Source organism: Rhincodon typus, chromosome 1 (assembly GCF_021869965.1).
Source record: "Rhincodon typus isolate 14 chromosome 1, sRhiTyp1.1, whole genome shotgun sequence".
Taxonomy (NCBI): Eukaryota; Metazoa; Chordata; class Chondrichthyes; order Orectolobiformes; family Rhincodontidae; genus Rhincodon; species Rhincodon typus.
In genome coordinates, this window is record NC_063332.1 from 20,466,158 (window position 1) to 20,481,248 (window position 15,091).

Consider the following 15,091-nt stretch of genomic DNA (forward strand, 5'->3'; position numbering starts at 1 on the left):
AGCTCTAACATGCTTCCTTGTATGATTTAATGATACTGGATTTTTATCTTCCTGAAAATGTCACATTCAATTGAGGATTTCTATTCCCACATATTCTATTGTAATAGAAATTATGTCAGAGAAGTTTTTTTTAAGTATCAAAGTAATAATCTCCTTTAACCCTGTTAAATGTCTAAACGTGAGTAGGTGCTTTTAATACTGAATTTGACCAATGGCTGTTTGCATTGGGTATGATCCGTATAATAATTTCCTGCAAATGGCATATATATCCAAGCCTTAACTACAGCAGAAGCAGTTCATATACCAGAATGTTGGTAGTGTCACACCTGTCCTTTATTTCTGGTTTGTTGGGCCTGTCTCATGATCAATTATCTCAGTGAAACAGCCGTCTTTTTAAAAAAAAAGGTCAGATTAGAGTAGCAAAGCATTATTAAAACATTATACATATAGTACTTTCGTATTAAGTACTTTACAGCGTTATCTTTTTGCTTTGGGCTGTGTCCATTTGTAAAGGATTGAACAGCCATTGAAGTAAAGACTAAGGCAAAGACACACATATAGGATGAGGCTGCAGGCCAGCCGGGATCTCAAGATGACAGAACAGATACAAAGAAAGAAATGACTTTTGTTCCTATGATATCACCAACCTTCATCAGCTCTGTTCCACAAAACATTGGATACAAAAGCTATACTTTCACGAAATAATTTTTCTATGGTCTGGCCTTGGAAACCATCTTTAGTACTACAACCCTCTACATACCCTTCATTCTTCAAACTATACCAATGTGAGTTCAAATAAAATCAGTAATCACAAAATAATCTTCAGTCAACTGTTATCAGGTAATAAAAGACAAGGTCTGTAAAACTGCAACCTCCATGAATTCAACACATATAGGAGGGAGAATTTTCAGGGCAGGAATTCTCTTTAAAAATGAAAGAGGAAAAATTATTTTAAATGCATACATCAGCAAAAGGACGCTTCAGACAGACATCCTGCATACATTATCCAACTGATATTTAAATGAGAAACAAAAAAAAATTACTGGAGAAACTCAACAGGTCTGGCAACATCTGTGAAGAGAAAGCAGAGTTAACGTTTCGAGTCCAGTGGCTTCTTGAGTTCTGAAAAAGGGTCACTGGACTCAAAACATTAACTCGGCTTTCTCTCTACAGGTACTTTTGTTTCGGGTTTCCAACACCGCCGTTTTATTTTGATATATAAATGAGAACTTTCAACCAAATTCAATCCAGGCTACCATAGATTTAAATCCCAGTCAATTCAGAAGAGTTAAATACGAGAACGATTATTTGAAATCAGCTGTGATAACCAGGCCTGAAGTTAGTAATGAGAGTTGATACTCGAATTTCACATCACAGTCAGAATCAAATTGAACTAACAGGAATGTTTGAGATGAACAGTGAGAACAAGCAGGGAGAAAGTGTGTTTATGGACATCAGTTAAATGTTTGCAATCATTTTTCTGAAGAAAAGCTTAGTAATCTTGATCCTCATCTTACCCAACTTCAATCGGTGAAACAATAAGCAAAAGGGCAAGAATTTTTAAGTTTGTTTTGCTTTTGAGCTGTTTTCCTGAGTTGTGCAAAAGTAGCAGTAATGTTAGAATTGTGCACAATTCTAACATCAAATAAACATAGAACATAGAACATTACAGCGCAGTACAGGCCCTTCGGCCCTCGATGTTGCGCCGATCTGTGAAAACCAATCTGAAGCCCATCTAACCTAAACTATTCCATTATCATCCATATGTTTATCCAATGACCATTTAAATGCCCTTAAAGTGGGCGAGTCTACTATTTTTGCAGGCAGGGCATTCCACGCCCTTACTACTCTCTGAGTAAAGAACCTACCTCTGACATCTGTCCTATATCTATCACCCCTCAATTTAAAGCTATGTCCCCTCGTGCTAGCCATCACCATCCGAGGAAAAAGGCTCCCACTGTCCACCCTATCTAATCCTCTGATCATCTTGTATGTCTCTATCAAGTCACCTCTTAACCTTCTTCTCTCTAACGAAAACAGCCTCAAGACCCTCAGCCTTTCCTCATAAGACCTTCCCTCCATACCAGGCAACATCCTGGTAAATCTCCTCTGCACCCTTTCCAATGCTTCCACATCCTTCCTATAATGCGGTGACCAGAACTGTACGCAATACTCCAAGTGCGGCCGCACCAGAGTTTTGTACAGCTGCAACATGACCTCATGGCTCCGAAACTCAATCCCTCTACCAATAAAACCTAACATACTGTACGCCTTCTTAACAACGCTATCAACCTGGGTGAGAAAGTAAGAAAAATCTGAAAGAAATTACCAGCTTAATTAATATTAAAAATAAAACGATATTTAATTATTCAAAATCTAATTCATTTCCTTTGAGGGTACAGTCGATCTGTGCCTTCTACTCCTTCTCAGTTTTTATTTTAACTTTTATAGTAATCACATTATGTCATTCATGGCACAGAACTGTATTTATAAACAAAATTCATCGTTTATTTTCATGCAAGAAATATTCAAAAATGCTAAATAGGAGGGCAATTAACATACCTAGTTCAAGTATTTATGTAGATATACAACTATCAAAGGAACCAATTGTCTATATTATTCATGGCTTTTACAACTTTGCCTCCTTGTGTTTACGACATTTAACTAAAAATTGTAGAAAAGATGTAAAGGTGTGCTAATATTGAAAAACAGATTTTCATAAAGCAGCATTAGAATTTTTCTACCTTTTCAACATCTATCTTGATCTTTCTCCCAATTTCACCAAATAGCTATGCACTCAGAGAACTGATGCGGTGTTTGAATTTAAATGTTCTTGACTGTGCCAGCAAATGGTAGTAATAATAAGCTCTTTATCAAGGTCAATTGTTACAGTAATGTTGGGTTACCTCACCCAACCTAAGCAACAATGTATCAAACCATTAGCCTGACTGACATATTGTAACAGATTAAACTTCTTTCTCTACCATCCTCGGTGTTAAAATGCCATTACTGATAATGCACAAGAATCCCGGTAGGTTCACAAATTACTCAAATTTACATATTGACTCAAAAATATGCTTCCAAGAAAACCTGACAAAGTTAGTATCTGCACTAAAATGAAATACATCATGGCATCATTACATATTTCCTATTTCTTGAATTACCACCACTACAAAATGGCATAGTGATTGAGAAAGAACAAGTTTCCATGATGGAGCACTGGAGTCATTCTCTCAAATGGCACAATACAATCACCCTCCCGCAAACCAAGAAGTTACATCATTTATCCCCCTCATTGTTTCAAAATGATTTTAGCTGTATTAATAATTAGTCAATCTCCTAGCTCAGCCTTTGAAGCATGTTCTTTTCACTGTGTGTGTGGCACAGATTACATTAAAAAATAAATAGTTTAAAACACCTGTAAATTATGGGTCAAAAGGAGTACAAAGCTATTAGGGCCTTCCAATTTACACAATATTTTTATATTTAGATTCTTCCAACTATGCTTGCATTTTGCTTTTAAATAACACACAGTGAAATATTGAAAAATGATGTGTCCAAGAATTGAAGTATTTGCTCTGAAACCACACAATTCCCCTGGTGCAAACATCACCACAGTTAGTTAAGATTGGTTACAATGAAACTGAAAAAAAATCAGTTTGGTAAAAAAAAATCAAGTAAGTATTGTAAAGGCAGCCAGTGCCCACAGAGAACCCCCAAGTCTGTTGCTGCATTCCTAAAACACAGAACTTTCAGTAAATAAAAACCAAAAGAACTGCGGATGCTGTAAATCAGGAAGAAAAACAAAATTGCTGGAAAAGCTCAGCAGGTCTGGCAGCATCTGTGGAGGAGAAAACAGAGTTAATGTTTCGGGTCGGGTGACCCTTCCTCAGAACTGATGGTGGCTGGGAAAACGTCAGTTTCTATGCAGAAAATAGGGAGTAAACGATAGGATAGAGCCCAAAGAGAAAGACAGTTGGACAGACAGAGGATTTGCTAACAATCAGGCTGGGGGGGTGAATACCTGCCCATTTACCTCCTCTCTCCCCAGTATCCGAGGGCCCAAACATACCTTCCAGGTAAAGCAACACTTCACCTGCACTTCCAAGAATCTAGTCTACTGCATTCGCTGCTCACAATGTGGTCTCCTCTACACTGGGGAAATGAAGCGTAGACTTGGCGACCGCTTCGCAGAACATCTACGTTCTGCTCGCAAAAAAGACCCTGAACTACCTGTTGCCTGCCATTTCAATGCACCACCTTGCTCCCTGGCCAACATCTCGGTCTCCGGCTTGCTTCAGTGTTCCAGTGAAGCCCAGCGCAAGCTGGAGGAACACCACCTCATTTTCAGCTTGGGGACCCTACAGCCCTCAATATTGAGTTCAATAATTTTAGGGCCTAAACTCTCCCATGTCCCAGCCCCCCTCCCCACACACCAGGCCTTGTTACCACATAGCCTGCCACTACACACCCCCTGTTGTTAGTCACTAACAGTCTCCATTAACAACTATTCACCCTCCCAGCCTGATCGTTAGCAAATCCTTTGTCTGTCCAACTGTCTCTCTCTCTCTCTCTCTCTCTCTCTTTGGGCTCTATCCTATCGTTTACTCCCTACCCCATCCACCTCCCTATTTTCTGCATATAAACTGACGTTTTCCCAGCCACCATCAGTTCTGAGGAAGGGTCACCGGACCCGAAACGTTAACTCTGTTTTCTCCTCCACAGATGCTGCCAGACCTGCTGAGCTTTTCCAGCAACTTTGTTTTTGTTACAGAACTTTCAGTATCTGAGCATGTCTGCACTTAGCTTAAAAAAATTTGAACACTGTAAAATACAAAAAAAAGCTTTGTCCAAGTGTCAGTTTCATCAAAAGTTTTGAAGGTCTTGAGAGTTGTTTTAAAGGCCTGCAAGGCCTGGCTAAATCTCTCACATCTCACTACAGTCACCTCATTAACTACCTACTTGTCCCTATGACGCCCTGCTCACTTTACTCTAGCCCCATATTACTACAACTCACTATTCACCAGGTATCTCTAACAAAAAGCTAGTTTCCCTGGTGACGAATGCCAAATTTAATAGTTGAGCACTGGACAGCTTTTGAAATGCCATCAACAACCAGGGCAGTCATTCTGAACATTTTGGAGAAGGGGAAAATGGAGCATCAATTTTCAGGCATAGACCTGGAAATTCTGGTGAGTGGGGTGGTGCAGTGAAGGAGCACCGTTTTCCAGGTGGACTGGGAGAGGAGGCCACAGTCTCTGGCATTCTGGGTAGAGGTCACCACCAGGGTCAGTACAGTCTCCTTGACCTGGGAATTGGACAGCAATGCAAGTGGTCAATGACCTCCTCTGCTCCACCAAGCTAACTGCCACACTCTTCTCTGCACTGTCCCATGTTCATTCTATTTCTATTGCACCCACCAAGGCTCATGCTCTGCCACTCTTACTATTGCCTGCAGCATCTTCCCTCACTCGTTTTCATTTCCCTCCTAACTTTCTAGATCACTAACCCTACATGGCCTCTACATTTCTTACTCACATTTCCCAGGACATCTTTAATTACCTGCATCAATACAAGCAGCCATGTCACTCACATCTCATTCAATATCTCCTTCTCTCTCATTCATTAGATATAAAAACATTAGTTAACCTCACGCAGTGTTGCTTGAGAACTATGCAAGACTGGAGCAAAACTCCATGGATGAGAAGGAGGCCTAGTGGTAGCTGCTATTAGGGAAAATGCAAAAGTTCCATTGAGAGGTCATTAGGTCTAATAACAAACTCGGAGGAAATTCCAAGTACCTGATGACCTGGTCCTTCTACAGTCATACAGCACAGAAACAGACCCTTCAAATCAACCAGTCTATGCCGACCATAATCCCAAACTAAACTAGTCCCACCTGCCTGTGCTTGACCCATATCCCTCCAAATATTTCTTATTCATGTACTTATACAAATGTCTTTTAAATGTTATCACTGTACCAACATCCACCACTTCCTCTGGAAGTTCTTTCCACACAGAAACCATTCTTTTGTGTAAAAATGTTGCCCCTCATGTCTTTATAAAAATCCTTCTCCGCTTACCTTAAAAATATGCCCCCAATCTTGAAATCCCCCACCCTTGGGAAAAGACACCTGCCATTCGCCTTATCTATACTCGCAGACCATGGCTTGTCTCTTTCAAAATAAATAGCTTGGATTTGAGCGTAAGAGTACAACTTTAGGTCCAGTACAGGTCTGGCAGCACGTGTGAAAGAGAAAGCAAATTTAATGTTTCAGGTTCAGTGACCCTTCTTCCAAACAGATGCTGCCAGATTGCTGAGTTTTTCCAGCAATTTCTGTTTTTGTTTCATCTGCTTCACTAATGTTTAACATGATTCTATAAAGGAAATCTGCCATCCTCAACTTTTCTGACTTGCATGTGACTACGAAGCTGCAGCACTGTCGTTGACCCTTAACTGCACTCTGGAAATGGCCTATCATACCACGTAAAACCTAAACAAAGTAAAATCAGACAGAACTCCTTTTGGAGAAAGTACTAACTGCATGGTGTGCAACTTCAATATCCATCACAGAGAGGCTCAGTAGTACCACTACCGGCTGAGCTGTTGAGAACTCAAGAGCAAAGCTGCCAGACTTGGTCTGCAACAGGTGGTAAAGGAACCAACAAAAAAAAAGGGAAAATATATTCAACCTTGTCCTCACCAACCCACCTGCCACAGAGGTATTTGGCGTAACAATATTGGCAACAGTGACCAACACAAAGTCCTTGTGGTTAGGCCACTTTTGGAATACTGCTTTCAATTCTGGTCTCCCTGCTATAGGAAAGATGTCATTAAACTTGAAAGGGTTCAGGAAAGATTTACAAGGATGTTGCCAGGACAATCTGACCTACAGGGAGAAGCTGAATAGGCTGAAGCTATTTTCGCTGGAGCATCAGAGGCTGAGGGGTGACCTTATAGAGTTTATGAAATCATGATGGGCATGGATAGGGTCAAAAGTCAAGGTTTCCTCCCCAGCTTTGGGGAGTCCAAAGTTTAAGGGCAGAGGTTTAAGCTAAGAGGGTACAGATTTAAAAGGGACCTAAGGGGTAACTTTTTCACACAGAGGGTGACGCATGTGTGGACTGAGCTGCCAGAGGAAATGGTGGAGGCTGGTAACACCACAACATTTAAAAGGTATCTAGACAGGTACATGAACAGGAAAGGTTTAAGAGGGATATGGGCCAAAGGCTAGCAAATGGCACTAGATTAATTAAGGATATCTGGTTGGCATGGACGAATTGGACCAAAGAGTCTGTTGCCATGCTGTACATCACTATGACTTTAAACAAAGTTCTGTTTTCAAGTTGAGGCTATTCTGACTCATGTTGTGTGGCACTACCACACTATCAAAGGAAGTGGATGCAATCCATTCCCATTTATCACCAAGGCACAATGTCAGTGTGTATGTTTTTTTTTTAAATTTACTCGTGGGACATGGGCTTTTCTGCTGGCCAGCATTTACTGCCCATCCCGAGTTGCTCTTGAGAAGGAGATGGCGTGCTGTCTTCTTGAACCACTGCAGTTCACATGTTGTAGGTTGACCCACAATGCCTAGGGACAGAATTCTAGGATTTTAACCCGGTGACAGTGAAGGATCAGCAATATACTTCCAAGTCAGAATGGGGAGTGGCTTGGAGGAGAACTTGCAGGTGGTGGTGCGCTTATCCTTCTAGATGTAAGTGGTGTGGGTTTGGAAGGTGCTTTCTAAGGAGCTTTGGTGAATTTATAAGGTGCACTGCAGTAACTCACCAAGACGTCTCTGAAAGCTCCTTCCAAACCGACAAACTCTACTACCCAGAAGGACCAGACCAGCAAATGTATGGGAACACCACCACCTGTAAGATCCCCTCCAAGCCACACACCATCTGCACTTGGAACTATAATGCCATTACTGTTGTTGGGTCAAAATCCTGGAACTCTCTCCTTAACAAAACTGCATACATATCAAGAGACTGCAGCAGTTAACATAACTAGGAAGAGGGTAGAATTCTTTCACACAGAGGGTTGTCATAACCTGGAACAGATTACTTGAAAAGGATGGTGCATGCTGATTCCACGCGAACTTTCAAATTGCAATCTGACATGCATACTCAAGAAGGCAAGGTGCCACCACCTTCTCAGGGGCAAATAGAGACAGAAACAAATGCTGATCCCACCAGCAACACTGACATCTCATGAAATAACAAACTTAAAATATAAAGAGCACACATTTGGAGGGTTACAGAAAAAAAAAGCTGGATTGGAACGCTTTTTCAAAACATCAACTCAGTCAAGGTAAAGTAAGCAGGGCTTTCTTCACCTTCCTGTGGGCAGGTTCACCACAGAGATGAGAAATTTCAGGGTCATGGAAGCACCACTAAAATAATACATCCTTTTATAAACACTCTATGGCAAAATGGTGAGCCAGCTATTGTTACCAACGAACCCAGGATTTGAATTAAGGTAGCTACTATTCTCCTTAATCTACAAACTGACCAGTGTAAATAAAATAGTTTGAAGCTATAATTTAAAAGAGACATATTAATCATGTTAGATTATGAAAATGATTTAAATCGATATCGCTCGTCTTATGAGCAGTAACTCAGTACTGCTTAAAACTAGGCCTACACTTGCTAAAGTCGAGAAGAATGAGAGGATACCTAATTGAGGTACAAGAGAAGTTAAAAAGGGGTTGACAAAGTGGACGCAAAAAGGATGTTTCCTCATGTCGGGTATTCTAGAATGAGAGTCAATGAATGTGGAGCTGGAAAAGCATTGCAGGTCAGACAGCATCCAAGGAGCAGGGAATTCAAAGTTTTGCGCCAAAACCCTTCATCAGGACTGGGGAGGGGGAGGTTAGGTGGGATGGAGATAGGTGGATGGTAGGGGGTTACTGTGGTTGGTGAGTGGGAAGGGTGGAGCAGATAGATGAGTCAGAAGATGGACCCGTTGGGGTGGAGAGATTTTGAAGCTGGTGAAGTCAATATTCAGGTCATTGGGCTGTAAGCTCCCAAGGCAAAATATCAGGTATAGTAAGAACTGCCAATGCTGGAGTCTGAGATAACACAGTGTGGAGCTGGAGGAATACAGAAGGCCAGGCAGCATCAGAGGAGCAGGAAAGCTGATGTTTCAAGTCGGGACCCTTCTTCACCTTTCTGGTGGTGGTGGTGTCTGATTGTAGGTGGCGAAAATGTCAGAGGATGATATGCTGTATTCGGAGGTTGGCGGGATGGTATGTGAAGACTATGGAAACTCTATGCTTATTGTTGTTAAAGGTGGAGGATTTGAGGGCACAAGCGTGGGAAATGGGGGAGATTTGATTGAGGGCATCCTTAATAACAGAGCAGGGGAAACTATGGTGTCTAAAGTAGAAGGATGTCTGGGAAGTCCAAGAGTAGAACGCCTCATCCTGGGAGCAGATGCGGCGGAGGCAGAGGAACTGAGAGCATGGAATAGAATTTTTGCAGGAGGGTGGGTGAGAGGAGGTGTAGTCGAGGTAATTGTGGGAGTCAGCGGGTACCCCACCAAAAAGATACTTACCTCCCCACCCCTGTCTGCTTTCCCCAGGAACCGTTCACTCCGCAACTCCTTCATCAGCTCCACACTCCCCACCAAATCCGGTACTTTTCCCTGCAACCGCAGGAGGTGTTACACCTGCCACTACACCTTCCCTCTCACCTCCATCCAAGGCCCCAAACAATCCTTCCAGATCCGGCAGAGATTCACCTCCACTTCATCTAACCTCATCTACTGTATCCGTTGCTCCTGATGTGGTCTCCTTTATATCAGGGAGGCCAAAATCAGACTCGAGGACCAGTTCACAGAACACCTACACTCTACATGCACCAACAAACCCAATCTTCCAGTTGCCATCCACTTTAACTCCCCTTCCCTCTCCCCGGTGACATGTCCATCCTTGGCCTCTTCCACTGTCAGATGTGAACTGGAAGAACAACACCTGACATTTTGCCTTGGGAGCTTATAGCCTGAATATTGATTTCACCAGCTCTAAAATCTCTCCACTTTAACCTGTCCATCTTCCAACTCACCTGTCTGCTCCACCGTTCCCACTGACCAACCACAATAAACCTCCACCTGCATCCACCTACATCCATCTCACCCACCCCATCCCTCTATTTATTTCTGGGCTCCCCTCCCAAGTCCTGACAAAGGGTTTCTACCCAAAACATTGACTTCCCTGCTCCCCGGATGCAGCTCCACATTTATTGGCTCTAGCTTCCAGCCTCTGCAGTCCTTAGTGTCTCTAAATCTAGAATGACAGGTCATTGTTTTAGGCTGAAGGGTGGCAGATTTAATACAGAGATGAGGAGAAATTATTGCTCTCGAAGGGTCATGAATTTGCAGAATTCAGAGTCTGGGGACACTGAATAAGTTAAATGAAGAGATAGAAAGATTTTCAATTACTAATAATAGGTTAAAGGCTTATGGGAAGTGGACCGGAAAGTGCAATTGAGATCAGCCATGATCGTGTTAAATGGCAGACGAGCTTGAGGGACTGAATAGCTTATTTCTGTTCCTTGTTCTTATAAGACCATAACCTACAGGAGGAAAATTAGCCCATTAAGTCCATCAGGTCTGCTCCCTAATGTTCTGTCATTAATTAGGAACGAAGCTTCCATTCACATTGTCCTTTGTATTTAAAATAGAGCAGTAACGGCTATAGAAAAATCACAAGAATGTATGATCGCTCCTTCTCCCTTAGGTGAGAACAGAATCAGTCTCAATTAATCATCTTTCTCCTCCCTAAAACACACACTTGGTCAAACAACACAGCACTAGACAAACAATCTTGTATCAAAGCAAAGAACCGGAGCGCTGAGACCAGACCTCGAAGTCGTTTTGGGAAGGTGAGAGAAATAACATGAAAAGAAAATCCTCATCAAATAGATAAAGAACAGGATTCATGCCCGTAGTGCAAAGAGATGATTGACAACGAGGATGACTACTTCGTGAGCGCCACGTTTTCGCCAAGGGTCTCATTGGCCAATCAGATGTGTGGGAGGCGGAACTTCCGGCGGGTGGCCCTGGTGCCGCCAGTTTTCAGCAGCACTACGCTCGCAACTCTAACCGAACACAAATATCCCCCAAGAATGTAGAGTCTCGTACCTTTCTGCACATGTCGTCTTATTCTGGACGCAAAGACGATGAGGATCAGTATAATGGTAGCAGCTAACACATATAGCACGGGATCCATGTTTACCTGAGCTTCGCCACGCCTCTCCGTGACATCACGGCGCACTGCGGGCGAGTCTACTCCTCATCTTCAGGCAAAGGGGGCAGCATACTGCCGGAGGCTCGTTGTCAAACCTACCCTCCTCAAATTTTAGCCATTTTACGATCTCCATCGAAATATTCTATTCTATTTCAGAACTTTTGTTCAACAGCAACTGTACTGTTCTGTTTTTTCGCCCTCAAAGAAGCTTTGTTTTATAGTGTAAACCCCCTATCCAATCAGATTTTTCAGGGCTATGCAAGGAATGTCCCAATGTTGCTCAGAGCGCCATCAATCGGCAGGGAGGAGAAACCGAGAACTCAGGCTGAGCAGAGTGGGGCTCCTGTCTGCATACGCGGCGCTGAGAAAGCCTCAGCCTGAGCAGAGCGGGGTTCCCATATACACTGTGCTCAGAGAATCTCAGACTGAGCAGCCTTAGCTACTACATACGCTGTACTAAGAGAAGATTGGACAGGCTGAGCAGCCCAAGGCTCCAACATACACTGTTCTGACAGGATATAACTCTCAAATTGGCCAGCCTTGGCACTTAATTATGGTACATTGTGCTCTCAGACTGATCAGCCAGGTCCTTTTACTAACACTGTGCTGACAGGTTACAGCTATCAGACTGACTGTTCGACATGGAGCTTCTTCCTTCAAATAGACTGATTCTGGTATTTAAAATTATGAAGGGGTTCAATTGAGTAGACATAGAGAAGATATCTACACTTGTGAGGGTGTTCAAAACTTGGGACTTTATGATCATGAGACATTCCAAAGTGCTTTGAAGCCTGTAGTTTTATCCACCCATGGGATGTAGGCATTGCTGGCTGAGCCAGCGTTTTGGTGCATATCGCAAGTTGCCTTGAGAAAGTGTGCTGCCTTCTTGAACCACAGCAGTCCATGTGGTGTAGATACACTCACAGTAATGTGAGGAAGGGAGTTCCAGGACTTTGACCCAGTTGCTCTGAAGGAATGGCAATATATTTCCAAGTTGGGATGGTGAGTAGCTTGGTGGGGAACTTGGAAATGGTGCTGTAAGGTGTAGTCACGGTTGCCAGGTAAGAAATACAGGATTTCAGAAGAAATTATTTTATTCAGTGTTTGGAATGAGGACCTCACTACTACATGAAATGGTCAAAACCATTAAAATGTAAAAATGCGGAGGAAGACTCAACTATTCAGCTTGTCAGGTTTGCTCCGCCAGTTGATAAGATCATGGCTGATCCATTGCAGCCTCAATTCCACTTTCCTGTACACTCCCACATGCTTTGACTCCCTTGTTAGTCAAGAACATTGAACAGAACAGCACATGAACAGGCCATTTGGCCCACCGGTCTGCACCGACCGCGATGCCACTCTAAACGAATCCCATCTGTATACCTCTATTCCCTGCCTATTCATCTGTCTCCAAATGCCTCTTAGATGTTGCTATTAGACCTATCTGCCTCTTCCAATGTTCTCTGAGTAAGAGAATTTCACAGGCTCACACTGCTCTGAAAAATACGTTTCTTTAGTGGGAACCCCTTATTTTTAAATTGTGTCTCCTGGTTCTAGTCTATCCCATAGGGGAAAACATCTTTTCAACAGCCACCCTGTCAAGTTATTTCAGGTTAAGTGGATGAGGAAGAAAGGGACTAGGAAGATCTATGGATAAGGTGAGATGTGTAGTGAGGGAGGTCATGTAGTACATAAGTCTTGGCACAGAATTATTGGACAAAAGGCCTGTGTTTCCAAAAACAAAATCCTGACATAGAAAATAAATTAAATTAATTTAGTTAAATGAGTAGTATGCACTTGACAAGACTTTTATGGTAAGGTTTTCCTCTTTACCATAGATAACCTTAAACATTATGCATGTCATTTCAACCCATTTTGTATTTCACACAGTTTATTTAGCAAAACGCATGCTTTTGATAAATGCCAAGTGAAACATTTCTGCGTTCTCACAATGCTAGATGATAATTGTAAATTAATTTAAAAATAATAATGTATTTTTTACTTCATTGTACGTGCCCTGTTTTAAACTACTTCACTTTTCTTTCAGCATATTACAAATCACCTCAAAGCACACTTTTAAATCCGGTATTTCTTCATCAGTCAGCATTGTCCGTGGGCCAAGGGATGACAGATGTAGGATGAAGCTTTTCAGGTTGTTTCCATATTCCTGTACGATTCACTGCCTAACAAACTGAGTCAGTCCGTAGGTGAATGGGTTACTTAGGATAGCATATGATTTTTTAAAAATGCCTACACATGAACAATAACCACAAACCTGTTAAGCAAGCATAAAATACATTCATACAGGCAAATGTGGGGAAATTCCAGGCCAGAGAAAGATGTTTAATTCTGGATGCTGTGGGTGAAACCACACATTGCATAGTTTGTCATAGAATCATAGAGTCATACAGCTTGGAAACAGACTCTTCAGTCCAACCAATCCATGCCGACCATAATCCCAACCTAAACTAGTCCCATCTGCATCCCATATCCCTCCAAACATTTCTTATTCGTGTACTTATCCAAATATCTTTTAAATGTTGTAACTGTACCTGCATCCAACAGTTCCTCTGGAAGTTCATTCCATACACAAACCACTCTCTGTGTAAAAAAAAAAGTTGCCCCTCATTTCTTTTATTTAAATCCTTCTCCTCTCAACTTAATAGTATGCCCCCTAGTCTTGAAATCCCTCATGCTAAGGAGAAGACACCTGCCATTCACCTTATCTATACTCCTCATGATGTTATAAACCTCTTTAAGGTCACCCTTCAACCTCCTAACCTCCAGTGAAAGAAGTCCCAATCTATCCAGCCTCTCCTTTTAACTCAAACTCTCCATTTCCAGCAACATCCTGGTAAATCCTTTCTGAACTGTCTCAGCTTAAATAACATAATTCCTAGAACAGGGTGACCAGGATGGACACAGTACTCCAGAAGAGGCCTCAACAATGTCCTGTACAACCTCAACACGACGCCCCAACTCTAATACTCAAAGGTCTGAGCAATGAAGGCAAGTGTGCTAAACACCTTCTTAACTGGCCTGTCTACATGTGACGCTAATTTCAAAGAATTATGTACCTGAACCCCTAGGTCTCTCTGTTCTTCAACACTACCCAAGGCCCTACTTAATTGTATAAGTCTTGCCCTTGTTTGTTTTACCAAAATGCAATACCTGACATTTATCCAAATTCCATCTACCGCTTCTCAGCGCATTGACCGAATTAATCAAAATCTCTTTGAAATCTTAGATAACCTTTTTCATTGTCCACAATACCACCAATTTTGGTTTCATCATAAAACTTACTAAACATGTCTTCTATATTCTCATCCACATCATATATATAAATGACAAACAAAAAGGGGCTCAGCACCCATTCCTGTGGAACACTGTTGGTAACAGGCCTCCACCATCACTCTCTGTCACCTGCCATTAAGCCAATTTGGTATCCAATTGAAAGATTAATTAAAATGTTCAAATTAAATCACAGGCTCCTTGACGCCTAATATTAGTGGCTATTTGTCATGATATATACAAGGCAGCACAGTGGCACATTGGTTAGCATTGCTGCCTCACAGTGCCAGGGATGTGGGTTTGATTCCAGCCTTAGGCAATTGTCTGTGTGGAGTTTGTGTCTTCTATTTGTGGTGTACATGGGTTTCCTCTGGATGCTCCAGTTTCTTCTGACAGTCCAAAAATGTACAGATTAGGTTGATTAGCCATACAAATTTGCCCCGTAGTGTCCAGAGATATACAGGTTAGGTGGATTGACCATGCTAATTTGCCCCGTACTGTCCAGGGACATGCAGGTTAGGTGGATTGACCATGCTAATTTGCCC

General features: G+C 42.1%; 1 protein-coding gene across 2 annotated transcripts in view; it reads right to left on the bottom strand.

Moving 5' to 3' along the window:
• LOC109933412 (DDRGK domain-containing protein 1) overlaps positions 1-11,290 on the bottom strand; it is an 84,771-nt gene extending 73,481 nt beyond the window's left edge. Inside the window, exon 1 of one of the 2 annotated variants that reach the window (XM_048597657.1) lies at positions 11,150-11,290. In XM_048597657.1, the coding sequence (XP_048453614.1) occupies positions 11,150-11,237 (88 nt within the window). In that variant the 5' untranslated portion in view covers positions 11,238-11,290. The remainder of the gene's footprint in view (positions 1-11,149) is intronic. The other variant, XM_048597663.1, reaches the window with a different exon arrangement.
• Positions 11,291-15,091: the final 3,801 nt, after the last annotated feature.